General features: G+C 35.4%; 1 protein-coding gene across 2 annotated transcripts in view; it reads left to right on the top strand.

Moving 5' to 3' along the window:
• LOC134529399 (survival of motor neuron-related-splicing factor 30) overlaps positions 1–26,303 on the top strand; it is a 58,518-nt gene that overhangs the window by 24,828 nt on the left and 7,387 nt on the right. For both annotated transcript variants that reach the window (XM_063363432.1, XM_063363433.1), the window contains exons 4-5: positions 7,999–8,160; positions 21,019–21,151. In XM_063363432.1, coding sequence (XP_063219502.1) covers positions 7,999–8,160; positions 21,019–21,151 — 295 coding nt within the window. The remainder of the gene's footprint in view (positions 1–7,998; positions 8,161–21,018; positions 21,152–26,303) is intronic.

The following is a 26,303-nucleotide window of genomic DNA, read 5'->3' as shown; positions in this document are numbered from 1 at the left end:
TACGGTATGGAATAGTCACTAGACGAATGTAGCCAGGGCCACAAGAAATGAGCTCAGAGTGACTCTGCTCCAAACTGTTTCATGCCTCAAGTGAAGTTGGATAGGGTATGGCCCGAAATGCAAAGAAAGTGGACTTGGCAAGCAAGCTGGCGTGCTATTAACAGTTGTATAAGCCATGGTCCAGCCATGAGGTTGTGTAGGGCACTACAAGATAATTACCTATATTCACAGTGGGTAGGGTTGCCATATTTTTTCACGGACCAACCGGGACAGTTCTGTCTTTTTTAATTTAGGTTTTAGGGATGTCGGTTTCGGGGGGGGGAGGGGGTTATGAAAACAGTAATGTAAAAAACACTTAAAATGTAGAATAGATAATCTTTGTTATTTTATTCATAATGGTACACAAACATGATATTTTTACAAAACAAAACAGTTTTCTACTTGTTGTACCACTCGTATTTTTCAATTGAGTGAAACTTTCTCAATAAGTCCTTCTCTTTAATTTTTTTCATAAAATTCATTGCAGCTAAGTCCGAAGTTAATTTTGCACACCATCAAACCGCGGACTGCGGACTCATGCATCAAACCCCGTTCATCACTCCAGGCACTGTTCATCATCGCCTCCAACGGACATCTCTGCTGCCGACTTCTGTAAATTTGTATTACTGTGTAACTTACAAAAAAAATGTTACTGATCACACAAGAGCAGGTTAATCATTCTCTGATCTAATAATTTTGCTCAATTATTTCCAAGAAACTGTGCCCTGAATCTAAACCGGGACAATTTCAACAACCGGGCGGGACACCGGGACAACCCAGTATATCCGGGACTGCCCCGGCGAAACCGGGACGTATGGCAAGTCTAACAGTGGGTGCCATGTTGTTGATGCTGTTTATATTTTAAATTAAATATTAAAGTTTATGAACATGTTACAATCATTTACCTATTAAATTTTACATAAAATAAAACATTGTTTTTAGTAGTTACGCTGTCATTGTAGTACAAGTGTATTTGTCAGGCGAAAACAATATTTTCCTGAAAATTAACTAATATTCAAACTTAACTTTTTGTTAAAACCAATCTTAATTCCACAAATTTTTATGAAATTCAATTCGTTGTAAGCTTTTAACACTGGTGAATGGTAAAACCTGTGAATTTTAACCAAAAATGATTATGGCTAAGGAGAATAATATTATGGAATTCTGTTTAGTCTAAAATGTGCCACATTAAAATATATGGAATCAAGGACTGTACGATTCTCGATATAATCAACAATATGCAACATGGCAGAGGTGGTAGATCTCAATACCGTGTCATCTGGCTACGATTTACATTTGCATCTTTCTGTTCTGTGAGGAGCACTAGTGACTATTTTTGGCGGTTGGATAGCCTGTGTTCTTTTTCACTTGGATGTCAGACAGTAAAGAAAACCTGTCCTTAAAATATAAGTGGTCACAGCTGGCAAGGTCAAAGTAGCATCAACCTAACACGTATTAATTACTTCAACATACATAGGATTTATAAAAGTAAGTAAAGTTATTGTAGTTGATGTTCAGATAATCTATTTTTAAGGTTGAAATTTAGTTTCCTAAACACAATTTTTTCCAAAAAATTTAGAGAAATCATCAAGTACACCAATACCTCACTTAGCACGACTAATGTGTTCCTAAAAATGTTAGTGTTGTCCGAAATTGTGTATTCTGAAGCATTGATCTCTATAAATAGCAATTACTTAATGTGTTCCAAAATGTGTAGGGAAATATTCTTCACGTAATATAAATGCGTAGAGTAACACTCAATGATAAATATATCACACCATTTATCTTTATAAGTCTACCATCTAATGCTTTGTATGACAAATTCGACACCATGCAACGGGAGATAGTTATTTATTATCAATTGGCTGGTTGACTTGCCCGCCAGGGCGTGACCTTTAACTCACGTCACGTACCTTTCCGCGAACTTTTCAAACCATCCTTTTCTGACAATGAAGATGATATTACTGTCCAGATATTTACATTTGCTGTTCTGCAGATTTTATGACTCATTTTATCATGTTTGGAGATAATATTACCATGATGAAATCACACCTACCTCTTTTTTCCATTTCATGAATAGCCTGTTTTAAAATTAGTGAAACACACATTTATTTATCTTTAATTTATATTTAGTCATCTTTTACATTCCCACTTTCATTTTTTTTTTAATTTTATGCACAGAATTATTAAAATTAAACTTCCCCATTTTTCATTTCATTACAACACTTACATTATTTTAAGATTTTTGAAACTATTGCATCTTTAATTTGAAATGTATAATACAGGTATCCGTTTTTGTATTGTATATGTAAGTATATTAATACTTATGCTTAGTACTAATAAATTAAATTTCCCAAAAATTATTTACCCTCGCACTTGATTAGATTGATTGGTATGAATTTTTTATAAACCAGTGTGCTTCGTGCAAGGAAAGAATTACAGGACATTGGGACATTAACAACTCCTGGGAAGAAAAGGAAACTTGAGTATCCTGTTATCAAAACTTGTGATGATTTTGTGAAGACGGCTATTAGGCGAAAAGTGCATAGTTTTTTCTTCGCAAATGAACCACCTACGCTGAACAAAGTGCTATGGTGTGTTAACAACGACCCTGAACTTCCTAATTTCAGACGAACAACATTTTATAAACTGTTAAAACTTATCGGTTTTCAGTACGTAAAGAGAAGCAAAACAAATGTCATAATTGATAGGGACGACATTTCATTATGGCGAAGAAATTATTTAAGCAAAATCCGTGGTTACTGACAACAAGGACGCAAAATATACTATTTAGATGAAACGTGGGTGAATGAAGGGCATGTTAAAAACAAGTCTTGGAAAGATTCTACAGTTAAGAAGAAGAGAGAAGCTTTTCTCTCAGGACTGTCTACAGGACTAAAAAATCCTACAGGTAAGGGCCAGCGCCTTATATTGCTTCATATTGGTAGCGACAGTGGTTTTGTGGAAAACGGTGAGTTAATTTTTCAGTCAAAGAAATCCGGCGATTATCATGAAGATATGAATGGTGACATTTTCCGGGATTGGTTTGAAAAAACATTGCCAAAATTAGAACAAAACAACATTGTTGTTATGGACAATGCGTCCTATCACAGTGTAAAGTGTGATCATGTGCCAAATCATTTGTGGAGAAAGCAAAATATTTTCGAGTTGTTACAGTAAAAAAATATATCCTTCAGTGCAACGTCTGTGAAAGTGGAGTTGCTGAATTTAGTTCATACAGTACGTTCATTTTTACTGCATATGTGATTGACAACATCGCGGATAAAGCGGGGCACAGTGTACTTATACTACCGCCGTATCATTGCAACTTGAATCCAATCGAACTCGTGTGGAGTCAGATTAAAGGTTATGTGGCACGTAATAACAGAACATTCAAGCTAAGTGAGGTACGTGATTTGGTAGCCACAGCTTTGTCTCAGATTACTCCAGAGAAATGGAACGACTGTATTCGGCACGTAACGAAAGAAGAGGAAAGAATATGGGAATTGGATGGTATCAGTGATATTGTCGTTGACAGTGTTATAGTTCCTCTCGGTGACAGTGACGACAGTAGTGACCAAGATAGTGGTGGTAGGTCTGATACAAGTCTGGAAGGGATAGCACCACTGCCAGATAGTGATTAGGTGAGTACCAAATGGTAACACTATCATATTGTTGTCTTACGTTACGGTGCTATTTTATCGATTATTCAAAAAATAAACATTGTTTGCTTTTGTATCCTAAACTGTAACGGCACCATTTTCCTGTTATATTACTTCTCCGTTATTTTACTAGCCCCGACTGTACTGAAGTGTGTGTGTTGCAACTAGTGCTTGGCGCACAAGATGAATTCAGCCTAGCACTTGCTGACGCGGCGCAGTGATACGACGGTGTTTGTTTATTTCAAAACTCAGCTAAGAGTGAACGGAGAATAGCAGTACTACCTGTGTCCACTGCTGAAAATGAAAGGACTTTTTCCACTCTGCATAGACTGAAAAGTTATTTAAGAAGTTCTACTTCTGAAACTAGGTTAAATGGTTTATCTCTCCTGCATATATACAGGAACTTGACACCATCAGTTGACACAATTTTGGACAAAATGGTGGAAAAACTAAGAAGAATGGATATTTGTTTAAAATAATCATATTTCCTTGTCGTGAATAGTAGTTTTTTAGTAGTGTTTTTTTAATAGTGTACCACAAACATTTTATTTAGCATGTCTGCAATATGTATCATCAACTGTATTTGACAGAACTGATGCCACATTGTTAAATATGAGACTTTCGTTTCCTGGAAGGACAGACGGAACATTAGAACAAGTCGATTTTCATAATTCCTTCAAATGCAGTGACACAATTCTTTTACGGTTGCTGTGTATTAATTATTTACTTTGCTATGTATTATACTAGATTAGATTTAGACCAAAATAAGAGTATTCCTGAAAATTAGAGACTTCCAAAATTACTATAACCAGTAAAAGATTTATAATTATTACCTTTAAAGTGTGTAATGTGCGAACTTAAACACATAGTGTAAAAATTTGTAGTTACTTAATTTCGATATATATTTTTCCTTTCCTTTGGCTTCGGGCCTTCAGTAGTAAAGATTGGTGATCGCTGATCAGTGTTATTGTAGTATTACATTTGTAGTCGCTACAGTGAATTACTTTAATTTTTTTACAAATTAGTTTGTGTTATATAAAAACTAAGAATTGTTTGTGCGCTACGTTTATCTCAATTTTTGCATAATTTTGGACTGTATTTCTGCAGTTTTAACTACACATATGTGTGAATTTTATACCCTTTGTTTTTACTCGTAGAGTGAACTTAATTTGTGTGTGTGAGTGCAGTAAAAAGCAAACCATCATTGTCAGTGATTTAAGTTGCACAGAATGTGGACTTAAATGCATGCTATGATTCTCATGGTGTTAAAATAATACTGATTTTGAGCGGACGAGACCCTGGGTTTGATAAAGGTATAATTGTTTAAAACAAAATTTAGTACCGTACTAAAAATTATTCTTGTTTCTACCAGCAGTATATTCAATAATTAGATACAAAAACTTCTTAAATAGCGCCAATTTTCACCTAGAAATCCAATTTTCCCGGGAGAGAACCCCCAGACCCCCTCTTTATTTTTGAAACCGGTGTTCCTTCATAAAAAAAAACTTCAAACCCCCCCCAAAAAAATTCCTGGGTGCTAAGTGCGCGCATGTACTGTCGAAATAAGTACATTAATTCTCCTGTTTTGAAATAATAATGGGATGGTATTACGTCCGTTGTACGATATAACTAGTACATATTCTCTGACTTTTCGTTTGTTGGCTACTTACATCAGGATAATTTTTGTACGGTACTTTGGCTAACTTGTGTTGTTTTAATTTATTCCTTGAAAGCCATTTTTTCCATCATTGTATTTTTGTCGTGTCTACAGATGTGAAATTTTTTTATGTTTTTCGATAGTGTTGTGTTCTTCAGTGCCGGTTGTAGAAATGAAGCGTGTGACAGAAAAACGTGTATTGGGGGGGGGGGGGGGGGGGGGGGGGGCAATTCTTAAGAACTTTCGACCTAACTGTTCAAAAGAATGGCCATGCTTATCGTCTTCAAATGTTTCGGAACACTATGCGTTTTGTAATGTATGCACGTGTGACTTCAATTGCACATGGTGGAAGGGATGACTGTAGACGGCATATTGAATCAAAGAAACATGCGGAACATTTTAAAGCACCATGATGAGCAATAAATCTATATCGTCGTTTTTTCGCTACATCTGAAGAAACGAAAGTAACGAACTCAGAGTTATTGTTTACAAGTCCTTGTGTTTGTATTCTGTTGTTTGTTTACATGAAAGTTCTTATCCAACCAGGATAAAAGAAGCAAATAAAAAGACAGTTGTTCTAAAGTTTAACTTTGAATACTTTGAATTGAAGATTCAAAATTTTCCAGTAAAATTTACATTTCTTACATATTCAGATGATTGTATTGTTCAAAAAGTTTTTTTTTTTTTTTTTTTTTTTCGATTCATTAATTTGCATTGTATTCATATACATAGGCCTATATTTTTCATTTTTTTTTTTTGCATAATAGTGTCCTTGTTTTATCTTGTGTGTGTCATAATTCCCCAGGAAAAATTTATCGTGCATGATTTACGCGTACTTTTTTCATATAATTGTCATTACTGATGGGTGTGATTTGAGGTTGGCAGCTCTGCAAATATGAATAATATATATGCATTATAATATGAATATAATAAATACATAATGAATAAATAAAAAACATCTTACTACCTTTGTGTTGTTTCTCCGCGATATCCTTCCATGCTTCCGCTTTCTTCACTATATCTATGTAGTCAGGGTGAGGAACATCATACAAAAAAACACACTCCCGCACAAGATCTAATTATTTTTCTGTCTCGTCAGCCATTGATGTCCGCGCGAACTTTGTAGAAAATTACAATTGCTTGTCTGTCCGCTGCGGACTAGACTGGTCCACTGCGGGCTAGACTGGTCCACTGTGGCAGACCGCCTCCTGTTTAACCAGGATGATGCAATCTTAGGTTACACTATGTCTATGGCGGCCAGGTCCGCGCTGTCAGTCCGCCTCCTGTTTGACTGAGCCTTTACCGTTAATTAAGAAGTATTTGTAGGTATTGAAATATTTTGCAACTTAAAAGTTTGCTTGTAAACAGTAATTAACTATTATTAGAGACCTGTAAAATTCGCCGATTCATTTCGTGATATGCTACAATTCAAATAATTTACCTTAGCGCTGCTTCTACCACAAGTTAACTGTTAATCTGGAGTAATGAGGGCCAATTAGAGACCCTCGCTCAAAGAAGTGTCGAATCACAGACACTCAGTCAAGACGACTCACAAGTCAGCAGCCAATGAACAGGTGGCATTTGCCCGAGTGTGTAGAGTGTAGTAGAGTCTATCCTGGAGGTAACTGAATCCGTGAATTTTGCAGGTCTCGAACTATTATCAATAAAACTTAATTTATTATTTTATTGTAAATGTGATTTGGTACATGTTTGGAAATGTAATATCTTTGCTCTTTGGTAGTACCAAAATTTAAATTTAATTTGTTCTAAATTTTTGTTATTTACATAAACATATTTTGATGTTTCTAAATATGTTGTTAGAAATTCAACCATGTTATTAAAAGGGTAAAAATCATTATGAACTACATAATGTTCTAAAAACTTTATAATAAGCAATGTTTCTGTGATTCACACATCCAAAATTAAATACAAACTTTAAATTTATAAAAGTCATGTTGAAGAAATGTTTTAAAAAATATCCACAGAAACATCAAGGTTATAACAAATTGTTGTTGTAGGGACTGAGTAGACATGCTGCATACAATTCTCGATAAGTACTTAAAATTATTTAAAATAAATTACATCTCGAATATTTTCAAGGTTCATATTCTAATAATCACATTTAAAAAATATAATACAATATGTATATGAATTTGTACATTATAAAAGTACTGGGTGATCTAGTGACCTACCTACCTTCTCTTTAGGTTTAGAACCAGCCTAGATCTTGTTATTTACAAAATAATTCATATATGTATATCCACTGAAGGAAGAATATGAAAGTGTGCTTTTAACATGCTTAACATACTGATATTTGGACATAATTTTTGCTGCTTATTATCATTTTTCTGCAAGCAAAAAATTGCACATTTCTATAGCCCATGCTAAACAATAATAGTTTAAAAAATTTAGACAGCTAACTCTTGCACTTGCAGCCAATATAAAATAGTTTTAGTTGCCATAGCTGCATTCAGAAATTCAATATTTAAGAGTGATATTTGAAAAAAGAAAAAAAGTATGCATGGAAAAAACTTTGCATGGTTGTATTATAAGCAATAATAATTTTAATGACACCATCTTGGTTGACTTTAATATTTTTAACTAAGTCATTTTTCAACAAATAAAGTTTTTTTTTTACAGATGGTATGAAGCAATCATTGAAGACATCACTGAAGATGGTGAGGAAGTGTCTGTTGTGTTTGATAACTACCAAACTCCAGATGTGACAACATTATCATTGTTGCGTGAAATCAAAGGGCCAGTAAAAAAATTTCCAGGGACAAGTGCAAGTAGCAAAGCAAGGTAAATGTTATGCAAGTTTTTACGATAGGTTTGTATTGGTGCATTTTTATACATGTTGGTTATTAATATATACAAATTTATCGTAATGTAAGTAATAAAACTCTTGTCATGAAGTTTCTTAGGTGCTCAAAATTTTAAACCTATAAACAGGGAAAATTTAAAGGCTACAGTTGTGTGTATTTATAGGTTAAGTGCTTAGTTTTTTAAAATTAATAGGCAGAATATTTTCATAAGTGCGGTTTTCTTAAAAGATTTTTACTGTACTCTGCATACACGTATTGCTTAATAACTGGGGAATGCATTAATGATCTCTTTATCGTACTGTCAGTGTTGTTTTGTCAACAGTGTTTGTAAACAACTTCATTTGGTAATCAGTATTTGTAAACAAACATAATTTGCAGTGGTTTGATAGTGTTTTCTCTTTGTTGAAATCCTATCTTAGTAAAATAAATATACATTTGGTATGAGTAGATTAAATTGCCTTACATAATTTTGGCAGATTTTATATTAATTATTAAGCTCACAGGACAAATAATTAGGCACCCTAATGCGCACGCACAGATGGATCGTTAAGCCTGTATGTACTAATGGCGCAGCGAAAGAGTCCTGTGCTCAACCACATGCGCACTGCCTCTACGTGAGCATAAAGCAGTAGTGATCAGTGAGACATTGATGTTGGGACAGTGTACGTCAACTTGGGTAGATAGATGTAAGGATGTGACAGAGTGGCAAAAAGGGGCAGTTCGGTCATGCCCATGGCCATACACTGCGTGAAGTTGCTGGATTTGTTGGTGTTTCACAGCAGACTGTTTGTTACACGTGTCTATAAGCAGTGGTGTACTATATTTGGCCACGTAACACGAGGCCAGAATTGTGTTTGGAAAAAGATCCTTACTGAGAGGGACCGGAGATGTGTTTCATGGCTTGTGAATCAAAATCACTTCCAAACTTGACAGGAATTGCTGCAGTCAGTAAATGAAGGTCCATCCCAACGTGTTATCGAAAGATTGTGATGGGAACTGCATGTAATAAACTTTTGGAGTTCGTCACCTTTGCAAGAGGCCATTGCTCATGCAGGCACATAAAGCAGCAAGTCTAAGCTTGATGCGTGCTGCATGCCTCAGTATCTCTCATGCAGCAGTTTCTTTAATATTTTAATTCTATGCTTCACTAATTTATTTAAAATGATTTTGATTAATTCACTTTACTCTGTAGTGGGACGACTTCTGCGTGTTTGAGCGTACCGCAAACTGTGTGGCTCAGTACTTAGTGTACCAGAATTATCAGCCCTCATGGGTGTTTTCATTACGTGCCACTGCGTAACGCTGTTGGCGGACGAGCCTACAAGTGCTAGCTGCGGAGTGCGGCACAGGGAGTTCTGCCCAGGTTGCCGTGCGGCCAGTATCGACGAGCCTGATTGTCCAGACCACAGTGGCTGCACTTCGTAGATATGGAAACTTCTGAGACGAGCGGGGGACGTCTGGTCCACCTGTGTGGTTGCTACATTTTTTCATGTAAGCAATTAACACCAGAGTTTTGCAGCTAGACATTGGGCTGCGTTATGATGTGTGCAAGAGACATAATTACATGGTAAACTTTACGGACAGCCCTGAAATATTTGCGTTATATCCTTCGCTCCATTTATGTGACTTTGATTTTGTTGTGGTAGGCGCTGCACTGTGGTGCAATGAATCTAGACCAGCTGAGACTTTTTCTGTGTGGTGTGCCCTTTGAGAGAGCTGTTGTGGGCACTGGTTTTGCAACTCATTTTAGTATGGCTGTTTACATGTACCCTGGTACTAGTAATGAATTTTTGGTGGTGGTTGAGCTTTTGCGACTGGGTGCTATAACTGGACAGAAATCCCTTGGCAATTTCGTCCACTTATCTGGTGTTATTGTGGAAATTACTACAGTTAAGAGTTTCTACGATCACGCCCATTACAGCATGCAATGTTTATCAGAAACTTTTGGCTCCTGTAATCTTTGGGAGCAGTGAAAAACTCACTTATAGGCTTCAAGTTTGACATAGATGTTTTGTCGGGCTATACCTTCGCCCTGCAACTGTTGGGCATATGAGTGTCGAGGCGTTCCACTTGTGTTTGTATTTGGCATCTAGTGGTGGTGTTATATTCCATGTTGGCCCAGCAAAACAACCCAGAAAAATAACAAGACACTTTAAAACTTAATGTTATAGGTAGTTACTTAAAAGGTTGTTTTTAAGTTACGTCTTTTAATTAAAATTATTTATTTGGTAAAGTTTTTATTTTGAAAAATAAAATGTTTTCAAACTTCCTTTGTTTATTACTTTCTCAAAAAAAAAAACACATCTTTAACTTACACATATACCAACCACAGTTCAGTCCTCTGATCAAAGTTCGTTAATTAGAAAAGTTTTTGTTCTGGTCGGATTACTTTCTGATAAAAAAAATTTACAATACATACCAACACAGTTCCAGTTGGACTTCACAGCTTCCTGTCGGTTGATATTAAAAAAAAATAATTCCTTGGGTTAAATTCACTTAACCAGATATGACTTAGTATTTTCTCTTCATGAGTACATGAGTTGCCGATGACACAACCGCAAGCGGTCACTATCAAGCAACAACTGCCTTGCACCACGCAGTTACCTTCCTTTACAAAGTTAGAAACAAAGGGAGGCAACCCCGTGGGCCAACCTACCAATCACAACACAGTATTCAGTACCTAACCATATAGGGAAATTGTGCTGACAAATTTTATTTCATGAAAATCTGGAAGGGCACATCATACTACTGCATGGCTCGCCCTGATTGGCTGGCAAGGTAGCACCCAGTGAAAGTTCCACACTCTTGCTGCACAGTCATCGTACTGGGTTTTTCCAACAATGCACTAACTTGAGGTGTGAAAAATAACTTTCTGTAACAGTGTGTGGTGCTTGTCTTCCTTTCTTTTCCAATCTTCTAGAATGTTCTGAAACTTCAGTCTTATTGCCCATATTGTGCTTTATAATTGTAGAAACATTTTTAATATACATATTAATTTTAACTAACCAAACAAATTAAAGTGAAAGAAGAATAACAAAAAATATTGAATTCAGCTTTATCTAAAACCTAACCAAAATAATAATATTAAAGCATAAACAAAATACTTTAAATGTCTATGCAAAATAAAAGAAACATGATTATAAATTAATTATAAAGAAAAAATACTATGCAAATTAGTTAAATATTATTAACATAAGGTAGGAGTTATGCTATGTCACAGTGTGTTCACCGAATATTACAATTTATATTCGGGAGGTTGTTTGCTGTAATAGAATCTGGCTTGTTCCCTTTTCAAGACACAAACTTTATTTTGCACAATCCTGATGTAGCTTTTTATTGTGCTCCAATGAACTTTCTGCTGCACGAGAACATAAATGTATTTTGGGTTAAAGCAGAAATTTGGTTAGTTTTATTGTTTTCTAAATTTTAAATTTCTGAACCTTTTTCTGCTGCGTAGATTAATGTATGCAAAGTAACTGGGACTAGTATAACTTTGCTCAGACATTTTTATGGGACCTTTGTGTATTATCGCTTAATACTAAATTATTGTATTTTTATCTTTATTCATTTTTGGTAATCATTAAACTTGTAAAGCGTGGGTATTGATAGTATTGGTTGTTGCAATTAAGTACGGTAACACAATCATTAGCCCTGTGTATTCTGGTAATCATTTAAGGCAAAAATGTTATTTATATTGCTCTTTTAATCTCATTTAGTGTGCTGCAGCATGAAGGGACATTACGTGTAATTTTATGTATCCATACTCAAGCTCACCTGTACTGGTGGCCTATGTAAATCATTTCACTTCTTAGCATTAAATGTCAGTGTCAACTTCTTTCAGATGACTAACAGTATTCTTGCGTATTTTTTGCTGCGCTTATTTTCAGTTTGGCAACTGCAACTGTCACTTCTGGCTCAGGGCAGCTTTAAATCTCCATTGAATGCCTCAGGCTAGAAATCATTGAATGTGGACAGTAGCTGACTGGCGGAATGTTTTGTGTTCTGAAGAATAAAGTTTTTGCGTGTATTTCAATGACGCCCATTGTCGAGTGTGCCAAAGGCCAACTGAAGCATTTTATCCTGGATGTGTGCAAGGTCAGGTTCAAGCTGGAGGTGGGTCTGTGAAATTTTGGGAGTGTTTTTCGTATCATGGATTGGGCCCGCTCACTGCGGTGATCACTAACATGAACCAGCATGTTGATTTGAACATTCTGGATGATCAGGTGTTGCCTTTCAGTCAACATCTGCATGATGAGAATGCAATTTATACCCAGATTTTTCAAGATGACAACAGCAAAGTTCATCGGGCTGGATCGCATATGTGAATGGTTTTATGATATTCCTACCCTATTACATCTCAATTTGCCTGCAAAATCACCTGACTGTAACCCCATTGAAAATCTGCGGGACATGTTGAAACAGATGTTAAAATGCTGACATCAGCATCCCCGCAATTTGTTGGAATTGCGCGAACAAATCCTCGGCAATTGGCTTACCCTGGATGCGAAATACCTGCAAAACCTTGTGGACTCACTTCCTGACCTAATCCAGGTGGTTAACAAGCCCATAGGTGGAGTTACATGGTATTAAATGATGCTTTTAATGATTTCTCCAGGGGTGACTAATTTTTTTGTCTGGTGAGCTTACTTAGGTTTTTTTTTTCTTTTTTTTTAGTTAAGTTACTAATATTTTCTTTCTTTCAATTTTAGTGTTTAAATCTTTTAAACATGATGTAGAACATTTGACAACCCAAAATATTACAGCTTGATTTGCACTATTTATGATTTTATGAATTAGCATTTATTATTGTGGAATAAGCTTTTCATGCTATTTATTTAAAACTTAGTATTATCATTCAGCACTATAGTATTAAGATTCAGCACTAAAAAGCTTGAGAAGATGGTCATGACGAGGAAAAAAAATGGAGTAAAAAGATGCATTGAATTAAATGGTGTTGATTTGAAATAGGTAGAAACTTTAAAATATCTAGGAAGTGTATAGGAGGTAGTCGACAAAAACAAAGAAAATTTTAAGGAGAGGATAACAAGGAAATGCATTCTACAGGTTTGTGAGGGATTTAGTATGAAAGAGAGAGGTGCCATTAAAATGCAACCAAGTGTTGTACATTACTTACTATGTGCCCATAGTCATTTACGAAGCAGAAACTTGGACCGTAGATAAGTGAGTTGCTGGGAATATCAGAGCAATAGTTATGAAGTTTATGAGAAGTATGTTGGCAGTTACGAGGCGAGACAGATCAGGAATGAGATGGTGCAAGCAAGAGGAGGATTACAGGACTTTAATGAGATCATTGAAAAAGCAAGATTGAGTTGGTATGGCCATGTCCAGAGAATGGGAAATGAGAGGCTGCCTAGAAAAATGATGGAGTTTGAAGTACACAGAAAGAAGACCCCCAAGGAAGACCAAGTACTGTATTTATGCGAATATAACACCCCCTTTTTTTGCCGAAAAATAAAATCTATACCTTGGGAGGCTGTTATATACGAGATACCGTACTAGAAAAAAGTTTTCTGATTATTACGGTATTACAAATTGTCATCACTTGCACTGCTGGCAGAATCGCTGTCTGAAGACGTGTCTGAAATTTGCAGGATGTCGTCCTCTGTGCCGTCCAAGTTGGATGAAATGCCAGTCACCTTAAAACTTTTGGCAATCATTTCTTGCGAAATGGATAGCCACGCCGCCAAAAATCCACAAACACACTGTTGGTAGTGGAGCATGTTACATCCGTCCAGTCTGTGTGAGGTTGTGTTCAACTGTTGTCATCCACGTATTATATTGGCGCCTAAATTCCACCTTGAACGGCCTGTTCACAACGACATCCAGTGGCTGCAAAATCTTTGTCATGCACCCCGGGATGACAACAAGATCGCTGTCTTCCTTTACACACTGCTTCACAGGTTCAGTTATGTGGCCACGAAAACTGTCCAGCACTAACATGGCACACTTTCGCAGCAAACCACTGGGTCTATGTCTCTACACACACTTCAGCCAGTCCAGAACAAGTTCATTTGTCATCCAACCCTTTTCTTGCACCCTCATGATGATTCCTGGTGGAAACACATCCTTCGGCAAAGATCTTCTGCTTGAATATTACGTATGGGGGAAGCTTTCGGCCGTCCGCTGTAATAGCCAGCATAACCGTGCAACGTTGTTTGTCAGCACCTGTGGTTTTAACAAGAACTGACCTTTCTCCAACCAGTGAAACTGTAGTTGATTCAGGCATGTCGAACCACACCGGTGTCTGATCGGCGTTGCCGATTTGCGATAGAAGATAGCCATTCTTTTTTCGAAGCGCAATTACGTGTCGCTGAAAATTTAGCAGCTTCGCTTCGTATTCCTCTGGCATTTTTTGCACTAATGTTGTTCTGCGGCGAATAGACAAGTTTTTTCTCTTCATGAACCTTCGTACATAGCCGTAACTAGCTTTGAAGTTCGCTTTATTAATGTTGAGATTACGTGCAATCTTGCTTGCTTCTAATTGCAGCATTTCTGTAGAAACAGAATAACCGTCTTTCCTTAAATTGGTCATGTACTCAAGCAGTTGTTCTTCTACTTGTGGATACACACATTTTCTGCCACGAAACGCACATTTGTTTTTAGGTGCACACTGAAGTCTTTCCTTATTTCTACACCACTCACAAATGCACTGCGCATTAATAGAAAAATGTCTTGCAGCTTTACGTTTACTGTTTTCCTCTGCATACTGCACAACTTTCAACTTGAAAGGTGCTGTGTAACTTGCCCTAGTTTTACCCATTTTCAAGCAACGTACATAGACAATAGAAGGTTGGCCGACCACGTGTTTACTACTGGATAACTGTCAAAAAAACTCCGGCTTCCGCTGAGTTACAGCAGCACTGTCGTAAAAATAACTTGGGCGAGTCCATTCGTTTCTACTCGGGGGTGGTGGGTTAATGGACATTTCAGGATTTTTTTTCCACTGGTGTTATACACGGATATTAAATTTTTTCAATATTTAAAATTCAAAACTAAGGGGCTGTTATACATGGACGGGTGTTATATTCGCATAAATACGGTATGTGGGAAGAGCAGATAGTTAAAGGCATGCAGGAGAGAGGAGAAGACGAATAAAGTGAAGGATGAGGAATGGTGGAGGGACAGAGGAAGATGGAGGAATTTTACTTTGCTGACCCAGCCACAGGCTGGAAGCAGTTGGTGATGATGATGATGATGATGATTTTGATGATGGTGATTATGATGTGGTTGTGATGGTGGTGGTGGTGGTGATGAGTTTAACATTCTAAATGTTTGAAAACTAAATACACCTATCCCTCACTTAGCACGTCTTCAGATTGCGCGGATTCATTTAGCGCGATGTAAATTTTACTGCCCCAGACTTGAATAGCATGTCTGTAAATTTCAGTTAACACGAAATCTCGGCAGGCAAAAAAAAAATATATCGAGCACAACGCCACGAAGTCTGTTTCAACTTCTGCCGTGGGATACAGTTAACCAAACAAGGGGGGAAGAGATGCGCGCGCAAGTCTGTCTACGCTATCGGCTGTTGTACAGCTATGGCAAGTTAAATTGCTGCTATGGAGTGTAAAGGACCAAATGTTTTTGCGTTCGCGCATATGCTGCCGTGTCATACCGTTTTCGCCTGGCCACAAACTGGGCTGTGAACTGAGTCTATCCAGTGGCAGGGAATTCACTCAAACAAAAGCAATGTCTGCACTTCAGCTGCCGGTAACTCTACGTGCTTGATCACTCATATTGCATCGTGTACATTTTGTATTTGAGACAAAACTAGAAGTATTACAGCTCGCAAATTGTCATGAAGGCCATGCTTATGTTGGCCGCACTTTAGTTTTAAGCAAGTCAACTGTGCGCACAATCATACAAAGTAAGGACTCTTACGAAAAGTTTGTATATTTCTGATGCTGTTGGTTGTACTAGCGGAAATATATTTGACATTAGATACCGGAATGAAATGAACAGATGATTTACATGGAAAATGTTGTTAAATTAATGTTGCAATAAAAAAAAATAATCATTGGCCTGACAGAATTGGTGCTGACCAGGTGGTGATACGCGAATAAGCACTTAAATTTTTGAAAATGTAGTTATCCGGACAGTAATATTGGTTTTATTGTCAGTAAAGGATGGTTTGGAAAGGTATGCGACGTGAGCTAGTCATGCCCGGGCGGGCAAGTCAGCCAGCCGACTGACAATAAAGTACATAATCATGTATCTCCTGTTACGCGGTGTCGTATTTGTCATACAAAGTGCGATGGGAGGCAAATATAGATAAATGGTGTGACATATTTATAGTTGAGTGTTATTCAACGCATTTATATTATGTAAAGTATATTTTCCTACACAATATTGGAACACATTAAATAAATTATCCTTGCTATTTATAGAAACTAATGCTTCAGAATATGCGATTTAGATAACACAAGCATATTTAGGAACGAATTAGTCATGCTAAGTGAGGGATAGGTGTATGTACAAATAACACTTTATTTTAGGTTTGTATAAAAAAACCTAAAAAATACAAATTTTTATCTTACAAAAAAAATTGGTAGTGCACTATGCTAGCAAACATTAATTTTAAATTATTTATAGTTATTCACATACCAGTTAGGTTTTTTGGGTTGGTCTAACAATTATAACTTATCTCGGATGCACGTAACTTGGCCACATCATTAAGGGCCACTTGCCCAGTCAGGTAAGTAAAATCTAAGCAAAAACTTTGCAGGTTAATCAAATTGAGAAATACTTTACTTTGCCTCAAGTCATTGACTGTGCAAGCTAGCCTTGTCACAAAAACTAGTGTAAAGAACAATCATCATATAATTGAAACACTGGAACATTGGTAAGTGTTAAACATTTGGGGAAACGCCAAGCTCATGTATTTCTGCTATGGTTTGCTTTACGTTCACACTAAAGCAAAATGCAAGAGAGTACAGGCTACATAGAGCAAAGATGGTAGACATGTTTTTTTTTTGTTTATTGACTTACGTGCCAATAAGTCATAAAGTGACAAATACATTAAAAAAAAATTATATGTGTTAATGTCTCCCAGACAAACTGCAAAGTGCACATACATGGTAAGTACATTTTGGACTATTTAATTGAGAGTTTTAACTCGGGCAACGACGATGGCGCAGGTCTGTGTAGGGAGATATAGTGATGGAAGGACGTAATGAACTGCATAAAGATAATTTGGTCCTGTGCAGCTCTCAGCACTTTTAATAATGCCTACCTCTCAGAAAAGAGAAAGATTCTGTAACCGGTCCTCACATTTACTATTTACAGATAACTGCATGGTAGACAGCGGGCATGTGGTATGTCACTGCGGAATTCTTGTCTCCCAGGCATGTGAAACTATTTTTCGATGACGCGTGGCATCTAAACAGAGCACCCTATGGCATCCATTCTCGGGCAAAAGTTGCCTATGATTTTACATAACCTCTAACCCGTAGAAGTTTGTCACAATTATCCTGTCACAACCTGTTTACTTTTACTTGCAGTGTTGCGATAGAAACCAAAATCACTCCCACTTTGACAAATAAATCAATCATCTTTTCTTTCATTTCTAACCTAAAATACCTATGCTACATGCTGTGTGGGATTATTGTGCTGAATTTGGCTGAAGGGAAATTTCTGGGCAATGTACATCCACAACTTGCAATAATCCTGATTTCGCATCCTTGTAAATCATCTTCAACATGATCACGCAGTGATGCGCCTTGGAAAACATAGCTTAACCATTTAGATGGATAGATAAGGATGTAAGTCAAATCAGTAGGTTCTGTTTGTCACCATACAAAACAGAACTGGAATAGTAGTCTAACAGTGTTGAAAAGAGTTTACATTTTTAGTGTATCAGCACTGTGAATTTTATTTTCTGTAGTGTAATTGTGGACTTCCTACAGTTTTGTTAAAGGGTTTTAATGAAATTTTTATATTCTGTGAAATCTTTGGCTTATTTTAATTACTACATTAGAATCGGTCTGGTTTGAACTTCCGTATTTCAAAATTGTGAATAGTTCAAAAATTTTTGTGATCCCCTGATTTTCCTATTTAATCAATGTATAACTATCTTGTCTAGTTGCAATCTTATTTAGATGGTGTGCATTAAAATGCCCAGAACATGTAGTTAAAACATGCTAAAATTCAGCGGATGCAATATATTTTCTTTTCAATACAGAAAGAAAGGAGACTGGCTACAGCTGTGACTTGTTTTGTGAAAAAGGAATGAACTCTTCAGCCATAAACGTGGCCAAACATGTCATCTATTTGACTACACTACCCTGTCATTAGCTTATGAGTTCAGGTTTGTGATTTTTTCCATTGTTTTCTAGTGTTGTGTTTTGTGTTATGATTCATAATCATTTTACTATCTAAACCGGTATTTTCAACGCAAAAATCTTAACATTGCCAAGAAAATTGCAGTCATTTAAAAAGTTGAAAAGGAATTTGAAAAATAAAAATTAAATCCCCAAGGATATTTGGACTGCCCCAAACTTTGAGAGTCATTCAATAAATAACGAGACAAATCAATGTGGCTCAAAAATGCTTTATTTAATAAATGTGAACCTTACAAAAAATTTATTTGGCATTCTTGCAGTGACTTCTGATCAGCTGTTTGGTAAGATTTTGTAACAGTAACCTATAAATCAATAATTTCAAGATGTTGAGTCTGATTGAGATGCACCATGAAAGAACGTGCCGTGATTAGATTTTAAGTCACGGAAGGTGTTATGGGTAGTGATATCCATGCAAGGATGTTAAAAGTCTATAGGAACAATTGTTTAATCTGTTCAAACATTTCAAGTGGGTAGAACAATTTAAAAGTTGATGCAAAATTATTAGTGATGAGCAGCGAAGTGGCCGACCAGTCGAAGTTGCCACTTCCTCCTTTGAATCTCGTATTGACATGATAATCTGATACATCAGAGAATCACTTTTGAAGTTATAGCTGCTAAAGTGTCTGTGAGTGTTGGAACTGCCCATAACATCATTCATAATAAACTTCATTACAAGAAAACCTGCACGAGATGGGTGCCAAGACAACTTACGAACACCCACAAAGAAATGAATCTTGAAATTGGTAAACAGTTAAAGCTTGTTATTCCACTGAGAAAGAAGCTCTTTTTTGAAAGAATTGTAGTGGGCGATGAAATATGGATTTGCTATTACGAGCCTGAGTCAAAGTGACAAAGCCTGAAGTGGAAATACACAAGTTCTCCAATGCAGGAAAAATTCAAGACCCAGTTGGTAAAGTGATGCTTACACTTTTCTGGGACTCACGAGGCCCTATTTTATGCAATTTTCTTGAAGACCAATGGGCAAACCACCAGTCAATATTACACTGATGTGCTGGAAAACAAATTAAAGCCTGCAATTCGCACTAAACGTTGTAGACTTTTGAAAAAGGTGTGATTTTGCTTCATGACAATGCACGGCCACATACAGCATAGATAACACAAGAATGCGTTGAAAAACTGGGCTGAGAGAATTCTTACCCTCATTACACACCCTCACCCAGATCTCACCCCCTCAGACTTTCATATGTTTGGTCCTCTTAAGGAAGCTCTATGCAGAAAAATATTTGGCTCCAACAAAGAAGTCAAGATTCAGGTGCAAATGTAGCTCTGAAATCAGCCATAAGAATTTTATGCCAAGGATATTTGCAACTTAAGGGAACAATGGGAGAAGTGTATAAGTGTTTGGGGGGGGGGGGGGGGGAATTATGTTGAAAAATAGGTAAAATTTTATTTTGATTTAAAAAAAACAGTTTTTGAGCTACATCGATTAGTCTCATTACCTATTGAATGGCCCTCGTATTTTGTCCACTTACCTGAAAAAAATTATAAAATTTTTAACACTATCAAAAATAGGAAACACAGGAAAATCACAAAAGAATCAGGAATTTAGAACTTGACAAATTTTTATTGAAATGGTCAAAGCAAGCGTGAGGCCAAAAATTCCTGGGAATGTAATGTGAACGTAATGTAGACAGGATGCCAAGATACAGAGAGTACGATAAGAATGGGTAGCATTCAGAACCAAAATGCTTTTCTGACAGCACAAAGGGAACATTTTTATACCCAATCAAAATTAATATGTATGAAAACTTATCTTAATTTTGGTTAAACTTTGTAATGCTGTGATTGTTTATTAACATCAACTAACCTGATTATGAAACAATTTTGTATCACTATTGTACACATTTGCAAACTGAATGCTGTCATCTGATTTACTGGACAGAAAGTGGATGAGAGTTGGATGGAGAGACTACGGATGTTTTTCAAAAACTTCCTGGGTCCGTTTTGTTCCAGGCGTCTTCCTCACCGAGCATCAATTGTGCAGTAGGTGCAACTGTTAAGAATCTGTTTTATGTTTCCAGGCATCTCTTACTGTTGTTTGTTCCCAGGCTATATTGATTTTGTACATTTTTCATACTTTTTACAAGTGTACTCCAGCCAAAACACTTTCGAGGGTACTCGCTTCAGTGGAAGTAAGCTTAGTAAGGATTGAGTAAAACTTTCAGTAGAAGAAAATATGAATGGTTCTGAAAAATTCTCATAGTTAATAACAGGAGCCATTTTTCTTGGTTATAATATTTAATTATTTCAAAACTGTCAGTTCTTTCAGGTTCGAACTACTTAATTTCTACTGAACTTACAAAAGGTTTACATTTATAGGAATTATTTGCAAATCCAATCTTTTGAAGTTAATATTTTGTCAGTGACTTGTATTCAAGAGGTATGATTTTAAGAGTTAGGTTTAATTTATGCATATTTGGAGTGTTTTTTTTTTTTTTTTTTTTTTTTTTCAGAAAACAAACGAGTTCTAAACAGCGAGAATATCAGAAGAAAAGAAAACAGAAGAAACTCCAGAGGTACAAGCAGATGGAAGAAGAAAGAGAAGGAGAAAAAAACAAATGGCTTGCGTTCAAATTAACAAACAAGGTAGCTATTAGCAAAAAGTACATATCTGGTAAGTTTTATGTAAAAGGTATCAAGCTCAATGGGGATATTTCATAGAAAATTCAATTTATCCTAGTAGATGCCTAGTAGATAACTAAGGCAATACAACCATGCAGAGTATTTTTTCCAGTGCTGACAAGTTGTAACATAGTTGTCCACTGACAATGTGTGGTTGTGTTTGGGTTTAAGTATTTAATATAAATCAGAATGTGTTTAAAAAAAAACACTCAGTGGATATGGATATATGTTCGTTTGCTGAATTTTCTTGTTGATAGTAAAAACTTTTCTGGTAGTGATTTGAGAGAAAATGTAAATCAGTAGAGCACACATAAAACTATCATTAAACTTTTCTGGTAGTGATTTGAGAGAAAATGTAAATCAGTAGAGCACACATAAAACTTATCATTAAAATAATTTTGATTATTTTAGGTCTGATAGAGAATTTAAAAAAAGATGCTGCTTTCATTGTATTGTTTCTGTGTAAATTGTTTTTAAACACAACATAAGAAAAATACCTTTACTTAAATTGGTTCACAGTGAAGCAAATATTTTTAAATAATACAAAAAATTAGTTATGCTTTTGCTGCCATTTAGAAGGCAACACAATACATAAGCATTTGTGATGCTACATAGTAGGCCTTGTCAAAATTATTTTTGATTTTGGCCAAATAAAATATGTAATTTAAATGCTAGTTTACTGTGTTAATTTTTGTTCCTCTTAATGTCATGGCTTCACTGTTGGCCCCTCAATGTTTCAAATTATAAAATTAAGATCTAAAGAAATCCCTATGTTAAAACTGTATGTTTAATTTACCAAAATGCTAACATTTTTTATGCTTACACACAGCGTATGCAGGATTTCATTTCCCCCTGAGAGGGAAAGGGGGAGGGGAACCACTTTATTCAAATTCTTTACATTTTTCAGTGGGAATGAATTTTGTTTTAGGATTTTCAGGGGGTGTGTCCCCTTCCCATAAACCCCTGCTAATTCACTACTAGTACATACCATATTTACCCTAATGCTAGGTGATAAAATTCTTGCTTGAGAGTATCATGTAGAAATTCACTCTGTTGATATTTTTTTTTGCTTACAGCTTAAGTGAATGCTAAACTATATCATGCACAATTCATTTCAGTAACATCAACATCAATTAGAGTATATTTAAATTAAGTAATCCTTACATGTGCTTCAGTACAATTAAATAGTTGGACACTCAGTATCAACAACACAAACACACAACCTGTATCAGTTGCCATGTTGATTTTTCAAAATTTTATAAACACATAATAAAAGATGTTCAAATGAGATGCAAAAAGTATAGGAAGGCAAGTAACACTTTCTACAGCTATCCCAAAGAACTATTTTATGCAGACTCCAAATTTCTAGTGAAAACGAACAAAAGCCCACTTAGTGTGTACAAAGAAATTTGCCAATTTTAACTATGCTAATTCAAGTGTGCTGTTAATAGAGTTGTATAATGAACTATTTTTTAAATTTCAAATTAAGTTAAAGACAATGATCTAATTTTGAGTTATCACCAAAGTCAAAGATCAAGTAAATATTTAGCTACATTTATAAAACCTCATAGATAGATTTTTGAGTGCTTAAGTAGGTGTTTTATCAGCACATGATGCTTCAACACATTAAATAAGAACAGTTTGGGAACATTTAGTAATTTTATCAACTGCCACTGCTCTTAAATAAAAAGAAACAATTGTAAAATCAGGAATAACTTGTGTAATAGTGAGATTAACTTTAGCCAGATTTGAAAGGTGAACACATTACAAATACTGCCTATAACTAAGCATATTTAAAAAATTCTTGAAACATGCATATAGCAAACATAGGAATACTTCTTAAAAAAATGAAATGTTGTGAACCAAAGAAAACGAACCCCAGTATTTAATATAAGACAACATAATAAATCATTAATTAAACTATTTAGCAAGTGGGAAAGGCAGTAACCTGAGTTGCTACAAGGTGTTAGCCTTTGTCTGTGTCTATGGTTGGGAGGAACAGTTGTCTGTTTGCAGGATAAATGCTGTCCACAATTCATTTACATCATTTCATTGATGGGTTGCAGAAACACAATCCTTATTTGAAGGGTACAGGCAAAGAACAAGGAATGTCCTAATGAGTGGATTATGAGAACAACCCAATTGAAAGTTTAATAGTTTTTTATTTATATCAAATAATGTGGTATATTTTACTTAAGACTACTTATTAGTTATTATTAAACATATGTTTGGTAAAATCACATTTTTTTATTTCTTGATACAAAATAAAATAAGTAAAAAAGCTACTCAAAATACTTTATGACAAGTATAAAACAAGCAATGTCCTGAGCATCACAAACATGAACAAGGAATGTTCAATCTAGTCATCAGTATCTTGGGTTTTTGAATCTATTTTAAAGTTTCATAAAATACTTATGTTTTCTTAGCATAAAATGGTATACTCATCAAATCTTTGTCTTTAACTTAACACATAGGTAAAAACTCTTTACATGAAAAATCAGGAAGATTGAACTCATGGTTTGTGGCATGGTTACAACGTTTACTTAGAACTCTAGTTTCGTCCCAAGTTCCACTGTAGTTGTCTTTGTACGATTTGACTGGGCCATGATTTTTAGAAACCATCGCTTATCTTTGCTTCTGAATAGTAATCATGCATTTCTTCATGAATTTTCCAGTCAGCAATTTTGACCATTCTCTAACAATTTGTTCTTGAAATTTTAAGCAGTTCATACCAGTGATATAGCAACTCCATTTTATTTTAAGATTAACTAACCCCATATTTTTATCTCATTCTAGATAGCTATGTTCTTACTGGAAATGTCATTTTTATGGAGTCTAGTAAATTTAATTCATGTGTGATAGAATGTATAAACCGAAGCATAGTGTAATTTTTATTTTGACCACCGCAGATATCGCAAAATATAACAAGATGTCTTATAGGCTTGTCCATGTGATTGTTAATAAATAAATAAAATTGAAACCACTTCATCAGACACTTTTTTGTCACAGGTTTCAGGATAGGAATAGAAATAAGACTGTCCAGTCCCCTGATTATGAATATTTAACAAGTACATGGATTATTTGTTTTTTTTTTATTTATAATAGACATCATTTGTGGTCATATTAGGCAGAGAAATATTTTTTTTAAAGTCCATAGTTATTGCTAGAAAATCCTTTAGATGCTGGCTTTTTTTTTAGCTGTCCTCTTTCTGTCTTAAAACACATCTGCTTTCGTCATATGAACTTTACTTGAAATTTTGAGTTGTGTTAATTAATCTATTTTCTTTTCTTCAAATACTAACCTTTAGCCAAATAAGTATCACAGTTCATGCAAATATCTATCCTAGGATAACCAAAGGCAATGTTAAACTCTTGTGTTGAAAATATGTCTGTAAGACTTATATGAAATAAGTCTTTCATTATCATTGGTTTCTAAAAACATGTTATGTATACATCTTCTTTATTGACAACTCTTCTGGTACGTGCATTTTGCTACTATCATTTAAACTAGTGACTCAGTCTTATCTTTGAATGAATTAATATGATTGAAAACTTTATCTTTTTCCTCTTTGATCTACAGGAGCTTTTACAGTTGTTTTCAAACTTTTTTGCAGATATTCCACCTTACCCTTGGTAATGCAGTGTAATGAAATGATGCTTTGAAATATACAAGCACATCTTTCTTGTCTTCTTCATTTTTATTTCTCACTTTACAGCTGTATGCAGCAGTATGAGAACTTGACTTGATGTAGGCTTTTGGACATACGCCATTGCTTAGCACATGTATGTCTGCAGAAGAAAACTACAAAAAAACACAAATGACAAAAAACACAAATTAAGCAAAAATTTCTGTTGTCAGGATTTAACGCCACACAATATTCCACAACAGGAATATGGTCAACAAACAAGGAAAAAACAAAGAAAAATGGACGAAAAAACCCCCACAAATGATGACAGCACAAAAATTCCGAACTCAAAAAAATTCAACACAACAGTTGAAACGAGACAAAAAACACAGCAAAACGAAAAGACGAAACAAACACAATAGTTTTCCAAAAAAAAAAAAACCACAAATGATGACAGCACAAAAAATATTGAACCCAAAAAATTCAGCACAACAGTCAAAACGAGACAAAAACACAACCAAACGAAAAGACGAAACAAACACAACAGTTTTCTAAAACAAAAATATTGTGTGGAATATTGTGTGGCGTTAAATCCTGACAACAGAAATTTTTGCTTAATTTGTGTTTTTTGTCATTTGTGTTTTTTGTCATTTGTGTTTTTTTGTAGTTTTCTTCTGCAGACATACATGTGCTAAGCAATGGCGTATGTCCAAAAGCCTACATCAAGTCATGCACTCCCATTGCACAAATCTTTCAAAGATAATAGTAAGAGAACTGTCTTCACCTTCCGTTTTTCTGCTTCTTCTGTGTTGAACATCATAAACATTTATTAGCCGTGAAAAATATAAGTTCTGTTCACTGACACTAGAAAATGAATTGAAGTATTGAATAATGTTTTGCCGATTATCTTCACTCACATTATCTAAACACTTGAATCTTGAGCAGTTACACAGTGTAGTTTGTTCATGAGTTGAAAGGCGCAACTTTTTCATAACATCTTGAGTTTACAGGTCTTCTTTCTATCCTTTGTCGATTTATTAGTATAACCACTATGGTTTTCATTCTTATCAGTGTCAGAAAGCATCATTAAAATAAATGTTTTACACACACAGCGAACGACAATAACGCACGGGAAACCTAACCCCAAATCACAGCTGTCAATATTTGTACATTCTCCTCCTTTACCACTATGTCATGGACATTCCCAGTTTTATTCCCCTTGGGCATAGACAAAAACACATTTTTAGTGACATCTGTTAATCGTTTGTGGAAACTAGTGATTGAAAGTGAAATTTCCATAGACAATATATGTTACCATGTTTAAAAGACTTAAACACAAAAATTGTGACATTTCCTGTTCTTTGCCTGGTCCCTTCAATTTTAGCTGATAAAATAAAACAAGGGCAGACTTAAGCTTGTATGGTGAAACAAAATGGGTTTACCATACACTGAAAACACTGTATATACAGAGTGATAAAGAGAGAGAGCTT

This window comes from Bacillus rossius, chromosome 2 (assembly GCF_032445375.1).
Source record: "Bacillus rossius redtenbacheri isolate Brsri chromosome 2, Brsri_v3, whole genome shotgun sequence".
NCBI classification, from domain to species: Eukaryota; Metazoa; Arthropoda; class Insecta; order Phasmatodea; family Bacillidae; genus Bacillus; species Bacillus rossius.
Note: the sequence above shows the minus strand (reverse complement) of the source record. Positions and strands in the feature narration are given on the sequence as shown.